Source organism: Acipenser ruthenus, chromosome 19 (genome assembly GCF_902713425.1).
Source record: "Acipenser ruthenus chromosome 19, fAciRut3.2 maternal haplotype, whole genome shotgun sequence".
NCBI lineage: Eukaryota > Metazoa > Chordata > Actinopteri > Acipenseriformes > Acipenseridae > Acipenser > Acipenser ruthenus.
The window spans coordinates 30,662,753-30,682,915 of NC_081207.1; the positions used below are offsets into that span (position 1 = coordinate 30,662,753).

At 40.1% G+C, this 20,163-nt stretch overlaps 1 protein-coding gene across 3 annotated transcripts in view; it reads left to right on the top strand.

Annotated features, from left to right (window-relative positions):
* Positions 1-14,994, top strand: part of LOC117424695 (uncharacterized) — a 56,870-nt gene extending 41,876 nt beyond the window's left edge. Inside the window, exons 14-24 of one of the 3 annotated variants that reach the window (XM_058992842.1) lie at positions 2,961-3,952; positions 6,515-6,764; positions 7,300-7,389; positions 7,750-7,974; positions 8,404-8,574; positions 8,842-9,022; positions 9,259-9,375; positions 9,462-9,725; positions 10,066-10,289; positions 10,937-11,000; positions 13,851-14,994. In XM_058992842.1, the coding sequence (XP_058848825.1) occupies positions 2,961-3,952; positions 6,515-6,764; positions 7,300-7,389; positions 7,750-7,974; positions 8,404-8,574; positions 8,842-9,022; positions 9,259-9,375; positions 9,462-9,725; positions 10,066-10,289; positions 10,937-10,975 (2,553 nt within the window). In that variant the 3' untranslated portion in view covers positions 10,976-11,000; positions 13,851-14,994. The remainder of the gene's footprint in view (positions 1-2,960; positions 3,953-6,514; positions 6,765-7,299; positions 7,390-7,749; positions 7,975-8,403; positions 8,575-8,841; positions 9,023-9,258; positions 9,376-9,461; positions 9,726-10,065; positions 10,290-10,936; positions 11,001-13,850) is intronic. The other 2 variants (XM_058992843.1, XM_058992844.1) reach the window with 2 other exon arrangements.
* Positions 14,995-20,163: the final 5,169 nt, after the last annotated feature.

The window sequence follows — 20,163 nt, forward strand, 5'->3', positions numbered from 1 at the left end:
ATAATCTGGCATTAAAAAGTAAGTCATTCAATGAAGTTAGGAGAAAGAAGTGGAGGAAAAGTTGTGAGGTTGGATTAAGAGTATGTGCTAATAGGAAGTTTCTAATATTATAAAGTACTTTTTAACTTTATATAAAGACACTGGTTATCCCGTGGATGTATCTTGTATTGTGTAATTCCTGAGAGAATATAAGTGGTTGTAGTACTCTTTGCTGCAGTAAGCAAATAAAGGTCTGTATCTCTGTGTGTGGTCCTAGTAAAAGTATAAGTTTCACAATGTCATGTACGGGCAAAGTGCCTTGTCTTCTTAAAGACCCGTTTCAGAGAGCTGCTGAATCAATCATGCAGCAGGCAGGGCAAAGCTGGCCTTTGCTGCTGGTCCATCTTTTGTTTTCATGTTGTTTTTTACATAGTCTGAGATACTTCCTTGTAAAAGAAACCCCTTTAAAAGGCTCTGCGCTTTGTTTCTTTTCAAGGCTAAATGGACAATGTGAATGGGATTTTTTTGTTTTTTCATACATTTTTGTCCAAGCAGAGCAGAAATTGCTACTTTGAAATCTTTCTTATTTACTTAAAGTTTGTGCATAAGCTTCAGCCACAGCAACATCAGGTACGTTAACATAGTTACAGTTCTCCTTGAGACTTTAAACAAACACCCTTATGCAGAACCACTCCCACTCTCTGTGGAAAAGTTGCTGCCTTGCTGTTATATGAAAGCGGCAGCAAACATTTGTTTTAGCCTTCCAGGTTTTCTCACCCAAATGGCTGAGTGGTGTATTGTACTGTAGCCTGGCAGCTGCCTCACAGCTTGCCAGAGCCCCTAGACAATTAGCAGATATTCGATAATACAGCAGCACATTTCAGCAGTGGATTGAAGCTGTGATTGCCATCAAGCCATTTCAGTTCCGCATTGTCTGAGAAGATCCCTGCTGTTGCTGTGTGTCCTTTCTGCGCCTTTCTTTCTATAGTCAACAGCAACGCTTTAAGAACGATTACATTAGAATCGATAGCAAAGACAGCGACGCTGCAAGAACGATTGCATTAGACTCTATAGCTAAGACAGCGACGATGCAAGAACGATTACATTAGAATCTGTAGCAAAGACAGCGCCGCTGCACGAACGATTGCATTAGAATCTATAGCAAAGACAGCGACGCTGCAAGAACGATTGCATTAGACTCTATAGCTAAGACAGCGACGATGCAAGAACGATTACATTAGAATCTGTAGCAAAGACAGCGCCGCTGCACGAACGATTGCATTAGAATCTATAGCAAAGACAGCGACGCTGCAAGAACGATTACATTAGAATCGATAGCTAAGACAGCGGCGCTGCACGAACGATTACATTAGAATCTGTAGCAAAGACAGCAACGCTGCAAGAACGATTACATTAGAATCTATAGCAAAGACAGCAACGATGCAAGAACGATTGCATAAGAATCTATAGCAAAGACAGCGCCGCTGCAAGAACGATTGCATTAGAATGGCTCCATTCTAGGGTCTGGGTTTCAAGCAAGTTTTTGCCCCAATTCTTTCATAAAGAAAGAGCTGTTTGTTTTATTATAGGTCTAAGTTGTGGTTTCAAATTATAACACATTTTTCAGAAAACGAGTGGGAGCGACTTTGCACTTGTGCTAGTAACTGGCCGGACCTATTGATTACTTTCTCATGGTGTATTTTTTTTCAGTTTTTAGTGCTGTCACACTCTTGTAGCTCCCATTGTTAATGGGATGTGACCTATGGACTGCACAGTTACTTCGGTAACTTGGTGCAGGTCCCCTGAAAACCTTGGTATGTGACAGTTGTGTCACAGCGGCTTCATAAGAAGGTCATGTTTGGAATGTGGGGGTCGGGGAGACGGAGAAGGGTTTAGAGGAGAGCAGAGAAATGTCACCGCTCAGCTAAAAGAAAACAAAAAAAAATACTACTTTGGTGGGGAACCGTGGACTAATGGCTCTTCCCTCAGCGAGGACAATTGAAGGAATGTCTTGCATGTCAGGGAAAGACTTTCTTTTGGCACTGGAATTCTGGTTTGATGTAGAAATCTGTGCTGAACATTTTGGTTGTTGTGATGTTTTACTGCCTCAATATGTGCACAAGCTTGCAGTACACATGCTTTTTTATACATTTTCTTGGCCAGTTCCCTTTAGTTTATCATGATAAAAATACACTGTATCTTTGTAGTTTGTCATGATGCCTATGAATTCGCTGTGCTTTACTACGGTTTGCTATGCTTTTACCATTGTATACCATGGCAAGCAAAAAAAAAATTAAAAACGTATAGGTTTTAGCAAATAAGACATTTGTTAACTATCATATTGGTCAGAGTAGATTATTAATTAAAAGAATGTACCTGAATTATTAAGGAAGAATGCAATAATACAAAACAAATGGTGCAAGAGTCAGCATGCTAGCATTGTTTGAAGGAACTAATTTGCAAAACCATTACCAGTCATTAGGAACAAAAGGCTCAGTGTGTTTCTAAGTGTTACAACTTTACAGGACACAAAAGCTGAATCCAAGTGTTTGTGTGAGGGATTCATATGGAAAATCGTCACTGCTAAAGTAACACCTTACAGATTCACCACCACTTAATTGGATCACACTTACAGAAGTGAGGCCTGATGATGATCATTTACAGTAACAAACACAGCCTCTTCAGTAAGGGCTGTGCAGCGAAAGTTCAGACCACATGGGTCACCCTGCCCTGCAAAGCGAAAAAAAGAATCGCCTTTCAGTCTGTCTGAGGCTGCTGTAATAAAGAACCGCTTGTCTTAACCCCTAAAACAACTTAAAAGACCTATTGTAACGATGAAGCACTTTGTTGGCTGGAGTTAGTTGTACCACACAGTGCCCCTTTTCATGTGTTTCTAGCGCAGAGATGCTGATGAATGTTTACATTCTTCTTTTTCTGATGGGTGGCTCGGTCTGATCCTCTCTCTTTCTTTCCTGCCGCAGGCGTACGAGTGGGCACTGGAGGGTATGCGCCACCTTGCCTGCATCACCATGGAAGATTGCAGCATGCCAGAGAAGTGCGGCACGGTCATCAAATGCCTGGATGGATACTGGCGGCAGCACCCAGATATTCCAGAGGCCAGATTCACAGAGATGAAGGAGCTGGCAAGCGAATTAAAAAATGACAGAGGACTGAAGCAATGGAAGTTCGCCTGGTCTAAGTGCCAGGAGACCAAGCAGATGTTTGAGAAGAAGCTGGAGGCGGCTCTGAAGACCAGGAGGTCTCTGCCCTTGGACAGGGGAGCGACTTCGGACGTTGGCAGCATTAAGAGCTGCAGCAGCGCCAGCCCAGCAAGCAGGCGGCTCTCAGAGGGCTCGGATCAGAGGCTGCAGCACGAGCGCAGCCATAGCATTTCATATTCCTGCAGCAGGAAATCGACCTCCAGCGGCTGGACCAGGGACAGACTGGCGACCCATTCACCTGGCAGTTACTACGGAGCCGGGAGCAATGGTCTAGAGGACTCCATAGCAGAATACGTTTTCAATAGGACCCCCACCCCAGGCCGGCATGGCTTTGATCACAGGGTGCCAGGGCAGGCCGGTGCTGCTTCGGATTCTCACACACTGACCCGCAGCACTTCTTCAGAGGAGCCTGGCAGAGACACCCTCACGGCAGGACTCCAGGGCAGGGCTTCCTCCTGCTCCTACAGCCTGGGTTCAGGCAGCCAGCAGGGGAAGAGGCTGCTGAGGAAAACCCAGAGTTTCGATGTTGCTCCCAGCGAGGGGTTGAGGTACGGCACCTGCCACAGAACTCTCAGCGAGCCCGCCAGGCACGGCAACACTGGGGTTTTTATCAAGGGACTGGAAGTGAGCAGTATGGAGATTGTAGACCGTACCTGTTCCTCCAGGCAGCAGGTAACCCATGGTTGGTCTCCTTCCCAGGCAGACGAACAGAGGAGCAGTACCCCGATACCTGAAGCGAGGGCCAAGGGCAGGTAGGTGTCAAAGGTGAAGTCGATTTAGTGTTGGGTTTCCAAACGCTTGTGGAGTTCTGTATATAGTACAAATACTTGCATGACAGTGATCTATGTGAATTGAAAACCACGGAAATGTGCTAGCAGTGTTGATAGTTCAGTAACATGAAAACAACGTAGTTTTTGTTTGCTCCCTTTTTATATTTATATATTCTTGCTTATAAAAAAAAAATCTTGCGTGGCATAAGGCTGCCTTTAGTAGTGGTTCTACACATTGCATTAAGAATGCAGGCAGCCACGTAATAAATCTTTAGTTAGCCAAAATATATAAAAAAATTTGAATACAATTCTATGCTCTCTATGTCAAGTGTATTGACAAAAAACACAAGAACATTCCATTCTATCGAAACCATCTATTAAACATCATGCAGGACAATGCCAGAAACAGCTACCCATAAGCACAGAATCTTTAAAAACAGATGAAATGAATACACTGAGAAATACTGCTCCCTTAAACCATTTCTTGTCACAGTTCACAGTACATTTAGCCTTCTTTGATTTCCCTTTAATGAGTTTTCCATGAGCAGACCAATAGTGGTATCTTCATGAGTCATTTTCCAATATGGAAAAGTACTGTAAAAACATCTGAAAGTGCTTTTATGGCAGTGCTGACTGTGGTACCATGATGTTGAATCTTTTTATTACCAAAGAATGATTTGATTTGTTGGATATTACTTATTATATATAAAATACAATAGAACACCCTTTTTACAAACTTGAAGAGTGTCCTCTTTAACATGTGCCACCCGTGTCGGCCCTTCATCGGAGTTTCTTGTTCTTCGCAATGGTTCCCCGTGTCCTCCACCCAGTTTATAAAAGGCTTCTAGTTCTCCAGCCTGGACCAGATTTACTGAACAACCTTCGGAGCCCTTTACATTAACGCAAGCCAGTGAGGACCTGCTTTCTGTAAGGTCTCCTGTCGTTTGTCTGGAACCATCATAGCTATCTGCAGACGCTTCTCTCCCTCTCTCCAGTATGGAGGCAGCTCAATCTGTGCCCTGACCCCAGATAACCAGTGAAACTGGATCTCTCTCAGAGATAACATGTTTCTACTTTACAGTCTCATCTGATTTAACTTCTGCTTTTTGTTTTTATTTTCCAGCTATCATTTAATATATTATACAGGTCTGCAGTTAATAATGCTGGGTTTCTCAGTTCTTCCATGACTCAATTTAATTGTCTGGAACTTTAATTGAAAGTATGGTTTTACCACAGAAATATACACACAGTCTCACATTTGGCAATACATATGCTATTTGCTGGTAAAAATTGATTGCTGTATGTGAAATTTTTTCCTTTATTTATTTTTTTAAAGTTTGTGGTATAACGAGCAGCTCTTGTTCAAGATCAGTACGGGTAAAGTAAACTATTGAGGCCTGTATCAGAGGAGAAAGAACTCTTACACGATACCCAGTGAAACAGAAAGCATGTGACCAAAAGAATAAGCGCTGAGCGAGATATCCACAAATGAACACAGCAGGAAACCTTTCAGCTTCCATTCAAATCCACTTCAGTCGACTGACGCCAGGCTTAGGGAAAGCATGATGTCATCTCGTTCTCACTCCTAGAACTAATTACCACATCGGGCGAGTTCAGAGGTCTGCAGAAGCAGACTGTGCACCATAGATCCTACAATGCATAAAAAAAACAATTCAAAAATCCTAATTAGGTCAGATTGCGCACAACGATTTAAACATATTTTTGACACCAGACTGTTTGCATCTTGAATCATCATCATCATCATCATCATCATCATCATCATAATCACCCTTCTTTAATCCAGACTGCTAATGCCTTTACATTGTACCAGGTCCTATCCTCCTTACGCTGCTCAGAACTGTTTTTGAAATGATCTATACAATCTCACGCAGCCTCCTCGGGTTTGTGTTTTGTGGAATGTCAAACCTGCGGTTTAGTTTCAGATAAGGAAACAGATGCCCAGGACCCTTTGGAGTTGGTAATTAACCTTCCAGGTATTACTCACCCTCTGTCACTGGAAGCAAAAGGTTATTGGTTTCATGTGTGAGGTATCTCTGAGTATCATTTTTATAAGGAATGTATACTGTACACCCTTGTTTGAAGCAAGTGCAGAAGAGGAGTGATGTAATGATTGCATTGTTGTTCAGAGAAGTTTTTTGCTGGTTGTGTTCAATTGAGAACTGTTTTACTTGATGAATGTTCGCCATTCTATGAAAACAGTGAAGTTTGTCACACTGATAAGTCATCTTTATCTAGACTAATGGCAATCATAATACACAGAAGTTTGATCATAAAGAAGTCTTGTGATTTCCAGTAGTCTGATATTGATATAACAAATGTTACATTTCCATGGAATGACCTTTGCATTTTTGCACTTGCAAAGAAGGACATGATGACATCTCCCTATGTCTAGATGTTTAATATCATATTTATTTTTCTTATTGTTTCTTATTGAAGCTTTTAGTGAAAAATAAAAAAAGAACCTGCATACAATGTGGTGCCTGTGTGTAACCGAGCGAGCCTGGTGTGTTTTGTCCTTTGCAGTAAACTGAGGCACATAGTGGATGAGATGGTGACCACAGAGCAGGAGTTTGTACGCTCGCTCCACTACATCATCGATAACTACTTCCCTGAGATGGAGCGGCCGGACCTGCCCCAGGACCTGCGGGGGAAGCGCAGCGTCATCTTCGGAAACCTGGAGAAGCTCTTCGACTTCCACAGCCAGTACTTCCTCAAGGAGCTGGAGAGCTGCTGCAACCACCCGCTGAGAGTCAGCCACTGCTTCCTGAGACACGTGAGAGCCTTTCACTGCTACTTAAAAAAAAAACACCTTCCACTGCTTCCTCAGACACATGAGAGCCTTTCACTGCTACTTCAAAAAACACCCTTTCCATAATAATAATAATAATAATAATAATACTTGTATAGACAATTATGTATAGACAAGCAAACACCCAGTATTCTTGTGAAACTTCACATACACATGCCACATATCCAGAAGAGTTGGGATCACTCGCTTCACAGTTCGCCCTTCACGCTCGCTTCACACTCGCTTCACGGTTCTCACAGCATGTGGGAGGTATCCCTCCAGACTCAGATCACGCCCAGTCTGGAGTCTGAGATCAGAATCCGTGGTGGTAACACTGTAGGAACAAACGTCAGTGCAATATAGGCATTCATAACTTTAATCCAAAATGAAGGCTTTATCTAAAGCATATGTCTACTTGAGGATAGCTATCCAGTTTAAAAGCAGTTTTACTCTAGGTTTAATGTAACAATATCTACAAATGTATAATTGTAATACTGTATCATTATTTCTCATATTATAGCAAGACCAGTTTGGGATGTATGCCTTGTACAGTAAGAACAAACCAAAATCTGATGCCCTGCTGGCTAGTCATGGGAATGCCTTCTTTAGGGTAAGTATTGCTGTAAGTGCACTATCTGGGACTGGTAACAAAACTAGCTCAACAAAAAAAATCTTTATAATTATAATGGCCTAGTTTTAACCTTGCAAAAATAATATTGTAATACAGGCTTTGTTGTTTCAAAAAGTTTCCATGGACACACACACTAATAAATAAGAAGTCACGTCCAAGACTTACGCATGAATTGATTGCTGAAACATATGCATTTATAGACAGATGAACAGGATTTCTGTGCGCAGTGCAAAACAAACATTTCAGTCCTGTATGCAACCTCGATTTCCGAGGTCTGAATTGCACACATTTATTTGTTCTGAGCTTGATCACAACCCAATGCGTTTCCCTTCCCCTCAGTATAAGCAGTTGCAGCTCGGGGATAAGATGGATCTGGCCTCCTACCTGTTGAAGCCAATCCAGAGGATGAGTAAATACGCCCTGCTCCTGAAGGACCTGATAAAGGAGTGCAGCGAGGCACAAGAGCAGGAGCTCAACTACCTCCGAGCAGCCGCCGAAATGGTCAAGTTCCAGCTTCGCCACGGCAATGACCTCCTGGCGATGGACGCCATCAGAGATTGTGATGTGAGTACAGTGAACCCTTCATCTGATATACAGCACGCGCCACAAGCTGATGCTAGGATTGCTTTTAAATCGTAGACTTTAATAGACTTATCATCATTTTTAATGTGGGGTTCACGAAAGCATTGATACTAATTTTGTTAGCAGGACATAGGGGTGTACTGTGTGTAGGAGGGAAAAGTGTGATATTGCATTTTGCACGTGACTTCATCTTAATTGTTGAGAATGGTTGTACTGTACATTAGTTTCACAGAATGTCATCTGGTTTCACAGATTAGTGCTAATCAGGTCATGTGAAACCACCCATTTTTGTTCACTTAGCAAAACTACATACAAACCCCCATAAGATTTATATTGATTTTTTTTTATATAGATAGAGAACCAATTAGTACACAACATGGAAAGCAATACATGTTTCTGTTTTTTATACAGGTGAACCTGAAGGAACAAGGGCAGCTGGTACGACAGGGCGAGTTTACTGTCTGCTACGGGCGAAAGAAGTGTCAGCGCCATGTGTTCTTGTTTGAAGACCTTGTGCTCTTCAGCAAACCCAAACGAGTTGTGGGAGGACTAGATGTCTACATCTACAAGCATTCTTTTAAGGTGAGACATTTTAAACCAGTCTTTCAAAAATGGGTAAAAAAAAAAACAGTAGCATGTAGTCTGTAAACTTAAAAAACAAAATCTGAATAAATTATCTTTAATGGCTACAGAAGCCATTGGATATGTAGTATTCATTAGGTTGACCTCATCATTTTTGGGGATTGTTGTGCAAGTTCTCGTTGAAGAATGTACAACTGCTGTTGTTGTTAAAGCATTGTGTTTTCTATCATTGCATTAATCAGCTCTTTCTTGTCTCTTTCCTGGTAGACTGCAGATGTTGGTTTGACAGAGAATAGTGGGGACAGCGGTCTGCGCTTTGAGATCTGGTTCAGGAGACGAAAATCAAAAAACCAAACGCACATCCTTCAAGCAAGTACACCTGAGGTCAAACATGCCTGGACTGCTGATGTAGCTAAAATACTTTGGCAGCAAGCTACAAGAAATAAAGGTCATTTACCTTCTGAACATTGTTTTGTTGTGAACACCTTCCTTCCAGCCAACTCACCATTAAGACCTGATCAGATCTGCCTATGATCAGCTCTTTGTGAATTTACTCAGTCCCTTTGCGGCTCATGTTTGATTCTAATGAAACATCAATCAGTAGAATTCATTAAAATTGGGATGTAATAAAATGATTTGTACTTAAATATATATATATATATATATATATATTTTATTTTTCAGAAGTACGAATGCAAGAGATGGTGTCCATGGGCGTGGGTAACAAACCCTACCTGGATATTAAACCCAGTGATGCTGCCATCAATGACAGAGCCATTGACTATATTATGAAAGGAAGAGGTTTGTTTGTTGTTTTGAATAGTGTTGTAAGCATAAAATACAACAAATAAATCCATATAGAAACGCATTACTTTGTTTATTTCCAGGGGCCAGAACGAGGGCGTCCATCGCGGTGTCTTTGTTTGACCACTCCAACCCCTTCAAGAGGACGCAAACACCCATTTCTACCAGTAGTGCCCCTACAGCCTGCAATACACCTTCCTCGTCATTATTGGGGCCACTTAATCTGCACATGTATACCAGCCAGTCCTTGCTGCCTGGGGTAATGCCCGCATACAGGCCTTTCTGCATTGGCACTTGCATAGAGGAAGATGAGCTGGAACATGACACTAGCAGCCAGCCTTCAATGAGTAAGTGCAGTTGTGTGTGTGTTTGTTTAGATCATTTGTGAAAGCGTGCATTTGTGTTACTATATTTGTATTTTAGGACCCTGCAAGAGACTTAAGATCTGCAGTGTTATTCTGAGTAAAGCTTTGCAATGATAAGTTCAGTCAAATACACCAAATACCAAATGTGCATTCACTTATAAAACTGAATAACTAGCATTTTAAGGGAGATATTGTTGCTAATAAATGACACCAGGTTGAAAGATATGTAACAAACACACTTCTTTAATGGCAGTGGTAGAACAAAGAGTACCTACATCATTTTTAAAGACTAAAGAATAACTATCCTGTGTTCAACTCTTAGCTACAGAAAGTTCCGAGTCTTCCTCCCATTGTATGTCGGGCAGTGGTTCCAGTGGATCAGACAGCGGCTGTGTGTCCAACATTCTCCCTGAATCCCTATTGGAGGAGCCCGGATCACCGTGTGATACAACATGCTACTCCCTGTCTGGATCCAGCCGCAGCTCGAGCGCCACTTCACCGCTCGACGACAAGCCGAGATTCACAAACAGCCAGTACATTTCAGCAGTAAGTATACAGAAATGCTATCCCAATATGTCAGCTGCTGCTACATTTTCAAAGCTTTTCAGAACTAAAAAAGCAAACGCAAACAGCGATAGTATTTCCATCTTTTGTTATTTACTTTCTTGCACCGTTTCTGTCTGATTCAGAGGGATTGAAGATTTATAATTTTGAGCATTATTCATTACTATTCAATAGTATTAAAAAAACAATGAAATCCAACATGCACCCACTTTATCACTCCTGACATGGTACAGAATGAACAGGCGTACTTTGTGTGTGGTTCAACTATAATTACCCAGTACAGGGCTCTAATAAGGCTGTACATTTTGACAGACTGGAAACGCAATGTCATTTAACCTAATAATCTTGCTTTGCTTCATTTCCCCACAATATTCCTTCGTTTGCAGCTATTTAAATATTTTTTGATTATAGAGGACAGTAATTTACAATTATAGAGTTGAAAAGTAACAGTCAGCCTTAATTTATCAAGGGATTTACAATACAAGTAATGGAAACATCTGTTTGAGTCTTATATAAGTGTATATAAGTGGTAATATAATACAAACCCAGTTGTTTGCTACAAAAGACCTCTAACTTAACCCTTCCATTTAACCCATTAATAACTACTGCTTTTCTCCTTCCACCTGCAGAAAACAGGGCAAATCATAAGTCCATCCACAATAGTGTGAGAGCTGTTACCCCCACCTTTATTAAGTAAGTAGGGAGATGCTTTTTGTTTCATCGCAGGAAGTTATCTGGCTTGTTTTTTTTAATTACCTATAACAGTTTCCTTTAAAAAAAAAATAATAATCTTACTTTGTAGTTTAATAAACATTAATCCCCCACAGACAATGGGTGTACCATAATCTTGGTTAAGAACCATGTTCAAAGTAGGGTTGGCCATGCTCTGGCTCCGGGATCTGGAGCAAGAGCGGAGCTTGCCAGTTTTCTGAGCTGGAGCTGGAGCTGGAGCTGGAGCTGGAGCTGGAGCTGGAGCTGGGGATGCTGGAGCTGGAGCTGAGCCACTGGAGCGCTCCGGAGCATGGAGCCAGAGCGGAGGTTCCGGAGCAGCTCCGCTATTTCCTGCCTTTCACATTTGAAAAAATCCTTCCTGAATTATTCAGTTTAAACATTTAAATAAACAAAATGGAAGTGATATGGCACAGTGGGCTAATTCACTGGTATACTGTTCTGTTTCTCATTGGGGGACTGGGTTAAAATCCTGCTGATTCCTTTTTTTTATTTTCAAAGATTTGGTTCTCTATAGTCAGTGTGAAAGAAACATTTCCTGTGGGAGCTGGTGGTGCAGTGGGCTAATCCTATGGCCTTTACTCCCTGAAGATGGTGGTTCAAATCCAGCTCCTGGAGGTGAGTACCTGAGGTAAGTAATGATGTTGGTTGTAAATAATGGTGTTGGTTGTGTTTCCACAGATGGAGGAGGAGAAGACCTGCCTTGTGGAGGGAGGAGGAAGAAGGTGGAGAGGAGGTAGGAGAGGATAGTAAGGGGGGGGGTCTGGCCCCCCCAGCAGGGAGGCAAGTGGAATGTGGGTGTGTTGCTGTTTTTTCCCACAAACTAGAGTTACTATTTAGAAGTGTATTTTAAATGTTCTTATTGTGATTAGTAATATAATTATACACCCTTCTTAAGGGCTGTATACTGTTAAGAGTATCTGGAAGTAAAGGAAAATCAGTTTGCCTTGTTCCTGAAGCAGCAACACCCCCCCCTTCCACTCTCCTCCCTGCTGGGGGGGGCCAGACCCCCCCCCTTTCTATCCTCTCCTACTTACCCTTCATCTTCCTCCTCCCTTCACAGGGCAGGTCTTTTCCTCCTCCATCTGTGGAAACACAACCAACATCATTATTTACAACCAACATCATTACTTACCTCAGGTACTCACCTCCAGGAGCTGGATTTGAACCACCGTCTTCAGAGAGAGAAGGCTGTGGGATTAACCCACTGCACCACCAGCTCTCACAGGAAATCTGTGTTTCACACTGAATATATATTAGTCAGTTAACCAAATCTTTGAACATAAAGAAAAGAATCAACAGGATTTGAACCCAGTCCCCTAAGGAGAAACAGTACAACATACCAGTGAATTAGCCCACTGTGCCATCTCACTTCCATGGAAAAATTTGCGTTTTCATTGCCTATAAGGCAAATTAACCAAGTCTCTGAAAATAAAGGCAGGAATCAGCAGGATTTGAACCGTCCCCCAATGAGAAACAGAACAGCATACCAGTGAATTAGCCCATAGTGCCATATCAGGGCAGGAGTGTGGAGTAGTGGTTAGGGCTCTGGACTCTTGACTGGAGAGTTGTGGGTTCAATCCCAGGTGGGAGACACTGCTGCTGCTGTACTCTTGAGCAAGGTACCTTACCTAGATTGCTCCAATAAAAACCCAACTGTATAAATGGGTAATTGTTTGTAAAAATAATGTGATATGTTGTAACAATTATAAGTCACCCTGGATAGGGGTGTCTGCTAAGAAATAAATAATAATATCACTTCCATGGAAGAGTTTGCTTTTTTTCATTGACTATAAATAAAATAGCATGAAATGTGGCAAAAAAAAACACCTCAAGTGGCTCTAGTACTTTTGCTGGAAGGCATGGGAATACTTCAAGCTATATAAAATGTCATCTTTTTTTAAAAATTTTTTTAATCAAAAAGTAGACACTACCCTCAACCCCCCCATCCCAGCTCATGCTTTGTAGGCTTTCAGAAAATTACGATAATTTTGGGCGGCCCCTAATATACAAGGAGAATACTGTCCAGATTCATACAAATTTATTTTAAGTTCAAGAAAAATCTTACATTCTTGTCTTTTATTTTAAAAAACACATGAACCTGATTGAACAATTAAAACATAAATATAAATGGGATGTTACTATGATAGTCAAGAACATACATTACTGATTACAGGTTTTGGTAGCTCCAGTGCAGCTAAAAGCAGCTGGAGCTGGAGCAGCAGTGTGGAACTGCACTGGAGCGGCTCCAGAGTTGGGGTCGGGGCTGCTGCAGCCAGCCTGGAGCTGGAGCAAGGGGTCTCCCTCAGCTCTGCAGCCAGCCTGGAGCTGGAGCAGGGGGTCTCCCTCAGCTCTGCAGCCAGCCTGGAGCTGGAGCAGGGGGTCTCCTTCAGCTCTGGAGCTGGAATAAGGTGTCTCCCTCAGCTCTGCAGCCAGCCTGGAGCTGGAGCAGGGGGTCTCCTTCAGCTCTGGAGCTGGAGCAGGGGGTCTCCCTCAGCTCTGCAGCCAGCCTGGAGCTGGAGCAGGGGTTCTCCCTCAGCTCTGGAGCTGGAGCAAGGTGTCTCCCTCAGCTCTGCAGCCAGCCTGGAGCTGGAGCAGGGGGTCTCCTTCAGCTCTGGAGCTGGAGCAGGGGGTCTCCCTCAGCTCTGCAGCCAGCCTGGAGCTGGAGCTGAGCTACCAGAGCCAGAGCACGGCTAACTCTAGTTCAAAGGACTGTAATCTATAATCCCTTTATTTCTGCAAAACATGTACCGTAGCAGTTATATATGCATACAGTTTTACTAAAATACTTTTGTACTTTTTTTTTCTTTTAAGGTGTGATGTCTGGCTGCGCTTGAAAAAGGCAGTGCGGAGTCCCTTTCAGCACAGAAGAGAAAACAAAATCAAGATTTTATTTTTGTGCTTGTCAAAACAGCAAAACTTTTATACAAATACTGAAAAACTGGAAAGGTAGCATTGCCTAAAAGTTGTTTCATAGCTTTCTTTTATGGCACAATATTTGACTGAAAAATATTCTTCTATTTAACTTTTAGAAAATGTATCAGTGATTTTGGGCAGATTTCTGTAAAACTTTGAAAATGTTGTAAATAATTATTGCAATAGTTTACAATGCAGTTACACATTGTTCCTTGTGTATTCTTGACCACTTGAGCTGCAGACTGAGATAAATAAACAGCAAATAAGTCGTATTTATACTAAATATAAAGCAGGAGGGAGCTGCTACAATACAGTGAATGATACTTTGTGCTTACCTGATCATTTAGATATTGCACTTCTGGTTCTGTGATTTAATTGAAGGAAGCAGCATTTTCTCATTCCAATGGTTGTATTTGAGGTATTTTACATGTTGATTGTTTTTAATACACAGTGTAAATTCAGGGGTTTAAATGTAATGGATTTATATTGTAGTTCAAGATGGACTAATCTTTCTGTCCACCTCTCCAGAAGTCAGATTTAACCCAGCCAGGCATGCTGATTGATGGGGGGCACTGATCTCACTGTAGATGAATGTCCAACTGTAAAACATAGCAAGTAGGAAACAGAACCACTGAATTCACAAGAAATGCATTAATAAAAACTTCTACAGAAAGCATTTCAACCATGGAAAAAAATAAAGTGTTAGAATTGTTTAACTTCCTTTTCTTGTTAAAAAAAAAAGGTTGTTTGTTCAGATTACCTTAAAAACACATAGCAGTTTAAAAGAATGTACAATTTGTAAATAAGGAGATACTTTGCACTGGTGGTGCTTTGTGGTTTAGTGGAAAGGCGAGGGTTACAATAACATTTTACACTTCTGTTAACTAGCAAAGCAGGGGATCACTAAAGTGCCATTCTTAACATGTAATAAACTTCATTTTCATTTAGAGCTGCAGCATTAATGTTTACTCAAGTTTCAGTTTTGTTAACTCCTAACAGATGTTCTAAGTATTTAATAAAGAGGAACTGCTTTGTATCCAAATCCTAATTTTCTGTCTCAATTATTATTGCACTATACAAAAAAGGCTGGACAAAGAAACACATACACAGACACCCTTGTCCATAGGGAAGAATAAAGGGCACTTATTTGACATCTCCAAGTGTTCCTTCTTTTAGGTATAAAGTGTATTTGTACGTAGTCACCGGTCAATCCTTGTGCAGCTAATGTAGAGCTGAGTCTTTATCTGGAAAAAGTACTGCTGCTTTACAGAATCTCCTGAACAATATCTCCTTGCAAACAGCAATGTAAACTGTAAAAGTAAAGCATGTGATTAAAATATACAGAACAAGAATAAACCTAACAAATCCAAAACTTCTCCATAAGCAAAACAGTATCAAAGACTGTAGCCAATAACAAGAAACCCACTGAAATGAGGGCAGATGTCAAACATTTAACAGTACCAAAGTTGCCTATTGTAATGCTTCCATCTAGTGGTGAAAATGACAAACATCAGCTGTATGGTTCTTACCTTAATCCACTAGAGCACTTGATCATGGATTTCTTTCTGGTTCTTAAAAAAGCCATATTCAGTAAATCTGCAACAAACTGTTCCGCTGCAATCTGCCGAGTCTAGTGCAAAGTATTTTGTATAATTTATTATTTTTAATTTAACTGATGGAGCAATTAAAATTGTGATCAACATAGAAGCCACATTTCATTTACACTGCAATAGAATAAATCATGTGGTGTCTTCACTCTAGTATAGTTAAGCATAATCTAGTTTAACAAGGCAATACAAACAGTAAAAGGTTATTTCATCCTACCCAGAGCAAGTTCACCAGGTTAGCAATTTTCATTGTAGCTTCCTCCGAGTCTTCCAGTCTTTTAGAATCCAAGATGATGCCTGTCAAAAAACGATGGCATTCTCAGGCATATAAGATTTCTTCATAGGTCAAATTAAAATGTATAAAAGCAATGTCTGAAAAACAAATAAAACAAGATTCAAATTACTATTACAATCCGTGCTCAACTCAAAAGTTTGTGTCACTTATGCCCCACCTTCTACTGAATATATATTTATAAAGATAGAAATGTTAAGTATGAATGTGTCAAAAGCAATGCTGTGGCACCCATGTAAACAGACCCAGATTCACAGTGTGAGATGCTTCAGTTTAGTGCACTAGAGGACAGTTACACACACAAGTTTAACCAAAAATATTATCAATTGCCTACCTGGAAGATCTTTCCTTTCATCTAGCTGCATCTGTGGACATGCAGCTGTGAACAATGCAACACGTTGGCCAATCACATAACTATACAACTAAAGGGTTAAACAACAACTTTGTTTTAACTTTTGTGGTTAGGGATTTCAATTTACCCTGAAGAGCCAATTCACCAAGTGTCCCTGAATCTACATGATGACTTTGTTTTGCTGAATTACTTTGGAGCCTTGAGAACACTACACTACAGAGGTTTAGATTACAGACCACCTCAGTAATGGTTCACAGAATCCTTACCTCATATTTTACCTCCTGTATCTCAGCTTCATCTTCCTTAAAACCGTCAAATGATCCACCAGACGAAAACTATGCCTCACTTCCTGATTCGCTGCATTTAAACCACATTCTGGGGTTAAAAATAATATAAAAATACTTAAATCCTGTTTTATAATGTGTGACTAAGCATAGCAAAAACTGTTAACTCAATTACACGATTACAGCTTTCTAGAATCTTCAAATGTGGTCCTCGGTTTTGCAAAAGTGGGACTAATATTGTACTTGCACAGATGACTTCAGTTGTAAAAAGTGTGTTTCTCCAATGAGAAACAGAAAAATCCAACAATCCTTTTAGAATAGGTTAGAGAAAAAGAGAAGCTTAAATCATATATAATTACTACACTGATGGAACACGTTATTTTATTTAGCAAAGTTATAATAGATGTGTAGCTTTAGAAGGTTTAATGGTTAGTGTTAGGGTAACTAACCAGAATGCTGCAGATATTTACAGCATATTGAAGAGATTACTTTCACAAACCGGCAGTTGTTTTTCAGCAGCTGTACTCTGGCTCCCTCTTGAGGCCAGAAATAGGTTGCCTATTTAGTAAGCCACGATTATCACGTTAAAGAGAAAACTAATATACTGATAATTAATTTAGGACTACTGACACACACACACACACACACACACACACAACGTTCTTACCTATTGGGACTGCACTGATACAATGTCAATATTTAAAAGATATATATATATATATATATATATATATATATATATATATATATATATATATATATATATATATATATATATATATATATATATATATATATATATATATATATATATATATATATATATAAATGCACTGCAAATTCAGAAACAGTTAGATTGGTGCAATATTTTATATTTGAACACTACAAAGTATCACTCTATATATGACCACTCCAACTGAAAAACACGTTTTGCCATGAAGTTGTTAATATGCTATACTGTACTTGAATTCAGATGGTAGAAGCAGTCTGCCAACTCTAAGAAAGTTGAGAATGTGTCGGAACATCTGTCCACCCACTTTGATGTAGAGGATCTGACCAAAGGCAATCCAGCGAACCTTTTTGAAGTTTGAAAGCAGCTCTGGATACTAAAAGACAAATGGAACTGAGCTTTTGTTTCCTTAGAAAACAAAACCATAACAAGAGTAAGATCATTTCTAAATTCATCTAATCATTTTCTCCTACCTGCCTTCAGCAGGGTTTTCAGATAAGTTGCAAACCAATGAGTTCCTATATAAACTTTAATATGATACATTTTCAATACTAGCAGTCCAAGCTTCTTCTCTCGTCTCCAAATATCCTAAAAACAGGACGAACACAAAATGTATTTGACACATTGAAATATAATACTGAATTCACTTACAGATCTCACTCAACTCTTTGAATGCACTGTAAGCTATTAGTTGCCTGATGTTCATTGCCTTGTTTGTCCACATACTTGCAAAGTTCACTCAGCTCACATATGTTTTCAGTCAGTGGCAGTCACCATGTCCCTAACCAGTTCCTGGCAATTCAAAATGGATAAATAAAAAGCAGGATACAACCAAGAAACTCCACTGGGTCTACTATCTCAGTGATTTACATACAAGAAAAGCAATGTTTGTGAATACTGAATCGGGTAGTACATTGTGGAGTACACTACAAATCCTATACATCTCATTGCAGTAACAATGATACTAGTAATTTGTTTTGGAGGTCTGCTCCACCAATATGGCTAAGAACACAACTAACAAAACCTGTTTTCTATATAAGCCATATACATTATTATTTACTTACCTGACATGCTGAAAGATGACACCGGTGCCAGTGATGTACAGTTTACTCCCAGGTTGCCCTCCACGTGGAGCTGTCCCGGTGCTGAATCAGGATACTTCACTAGCAACTCCAGAACCATGATATAGAGGGGTCTGGCTGCACATTCTGGCAAAGAACTAGGACTTGTGTCTTGGTTGTTAAAAGAATAGCAGTCACAATCTAGCCCACTGTTTTCTGAGTTACATACATTAGTATGCTTGTTTGTTTTTGGGGGGTTGTATTCTTTTTTTATGCTGTAATACAGCTTCAGTTTGGTATAGCGTGTATACTTAACAAAATACTTTATACAACTATCCTGAAGTGTATGCGTGAAGAACATGTACAATTAGTAGCTTTAATACTACAATAATGTTTATTAACAAGTATTTACACCTGTGTAAGTAAATACTTAATTTTGGAAGTTGCTTGTCATCTGGCATCTTAAGTGTCACTCAGTATGCAAGGTTAGGCAGTAGTAGCAGGTTTCAGAGCTCTTATTACAGCACTACTCAGTGGGCCTCCCAGTAGCATCTTACCTATGAACCTGAACTCACTGCATCCACATTCTATTATGGCAGCCTCCTCACACAACCACAGTAAGTTGTCCTCATTGACTAGGCTGGGGTACTTTTTCACCAAATCCAGTAGAAAAAAAGCAAAAATTAACAGTGTCCAGCAACGGTGTGCTAATCATGCAGCCCTGCCCAGAAACAGAACACTTTTTTAAAATTAAGACCAGCTTATTCACACCAAAAATTAATGTTGTAGACCTTTACGTTGTGTCCGCATTTCTAGTAACATTAGTTCTGATTTGTTACCTGTTGATACCAGACTTCTGATCAGCTCTGGTAACCTGGTATTGCATATTCGTGTTTTCCAGTAATTCAAAAGAAGCTCTTTCAGAAACGTGGACGTCTGCAGGACGTGCACGCAAATAATGTTTTCCAGTCTGAAGATTTTCTAAGGCCTGGAGAATGAAAAATAAATATAGTAAATTAAGTGTTTCACACGCTATATCCATATGCAGCATGTTAGTTATTGAATATTACTTTGGATTAGGCCAGTCCATGGTGCAGTGTGAAAAGGCTTGCATTATGTGGCACTATTATATTGGCACTATATAAAAATCAATCATGCATGTCGTAAAACACATTTATAAACGAACAAGAGAGAGAGAAAAAACCAAAACATTTCAGTATTGGTACACAATATCATCTCTTATCTTCCTATAGGTGTCTTTGTAATAGCTCAACCATATTTATTTAGGATTTTATTTAATTTGCTAGTTTGTATTACCTGTAGTAAGGATGTTAAGTTCAAGACAGACGCTTGCTCAGACAACAGGTTTACTTCAGTTGCACAGGATGAAGCTAGCTTGGCTGTGTGAATGTAATAATGCAGGTGCCTGAAGGTGCAACCGTCCCTATCAATAAACAATCTGGAGTCTTGACCGGCTCAGAGAGAAGGCATCTTTCCACAACACAGATTCCTGAAAACCAGCTAGCCTGTTCAAAGGAATGGAGAAGAGTCATCCTCCAAAATTGAAGTGAAAGCCCTTCCATCAAAGATTTCTTCCTATCTAAAAAAACAAGTTACGTCTTTAAATTAAATGAGCAACATTTCCATATAGTTTGCTTCCGTTTTCAATATTTACAAAGATCATTATTTCACTCGAATACTAATACATTTCCCTGGTGTTGCTAAAATTTGTAAAGGTGTTCATTTTGTCAAATTAATTTCTACCTATCTGCAAAAGTGTCGTCAACAGGCACAGCATCCTACAAACATACATCAATTTGAATAATATTTGTTTACTGTCAAACGATTAAGTTATAATTATTAAAAAAAAAAAAAACCGTAATGA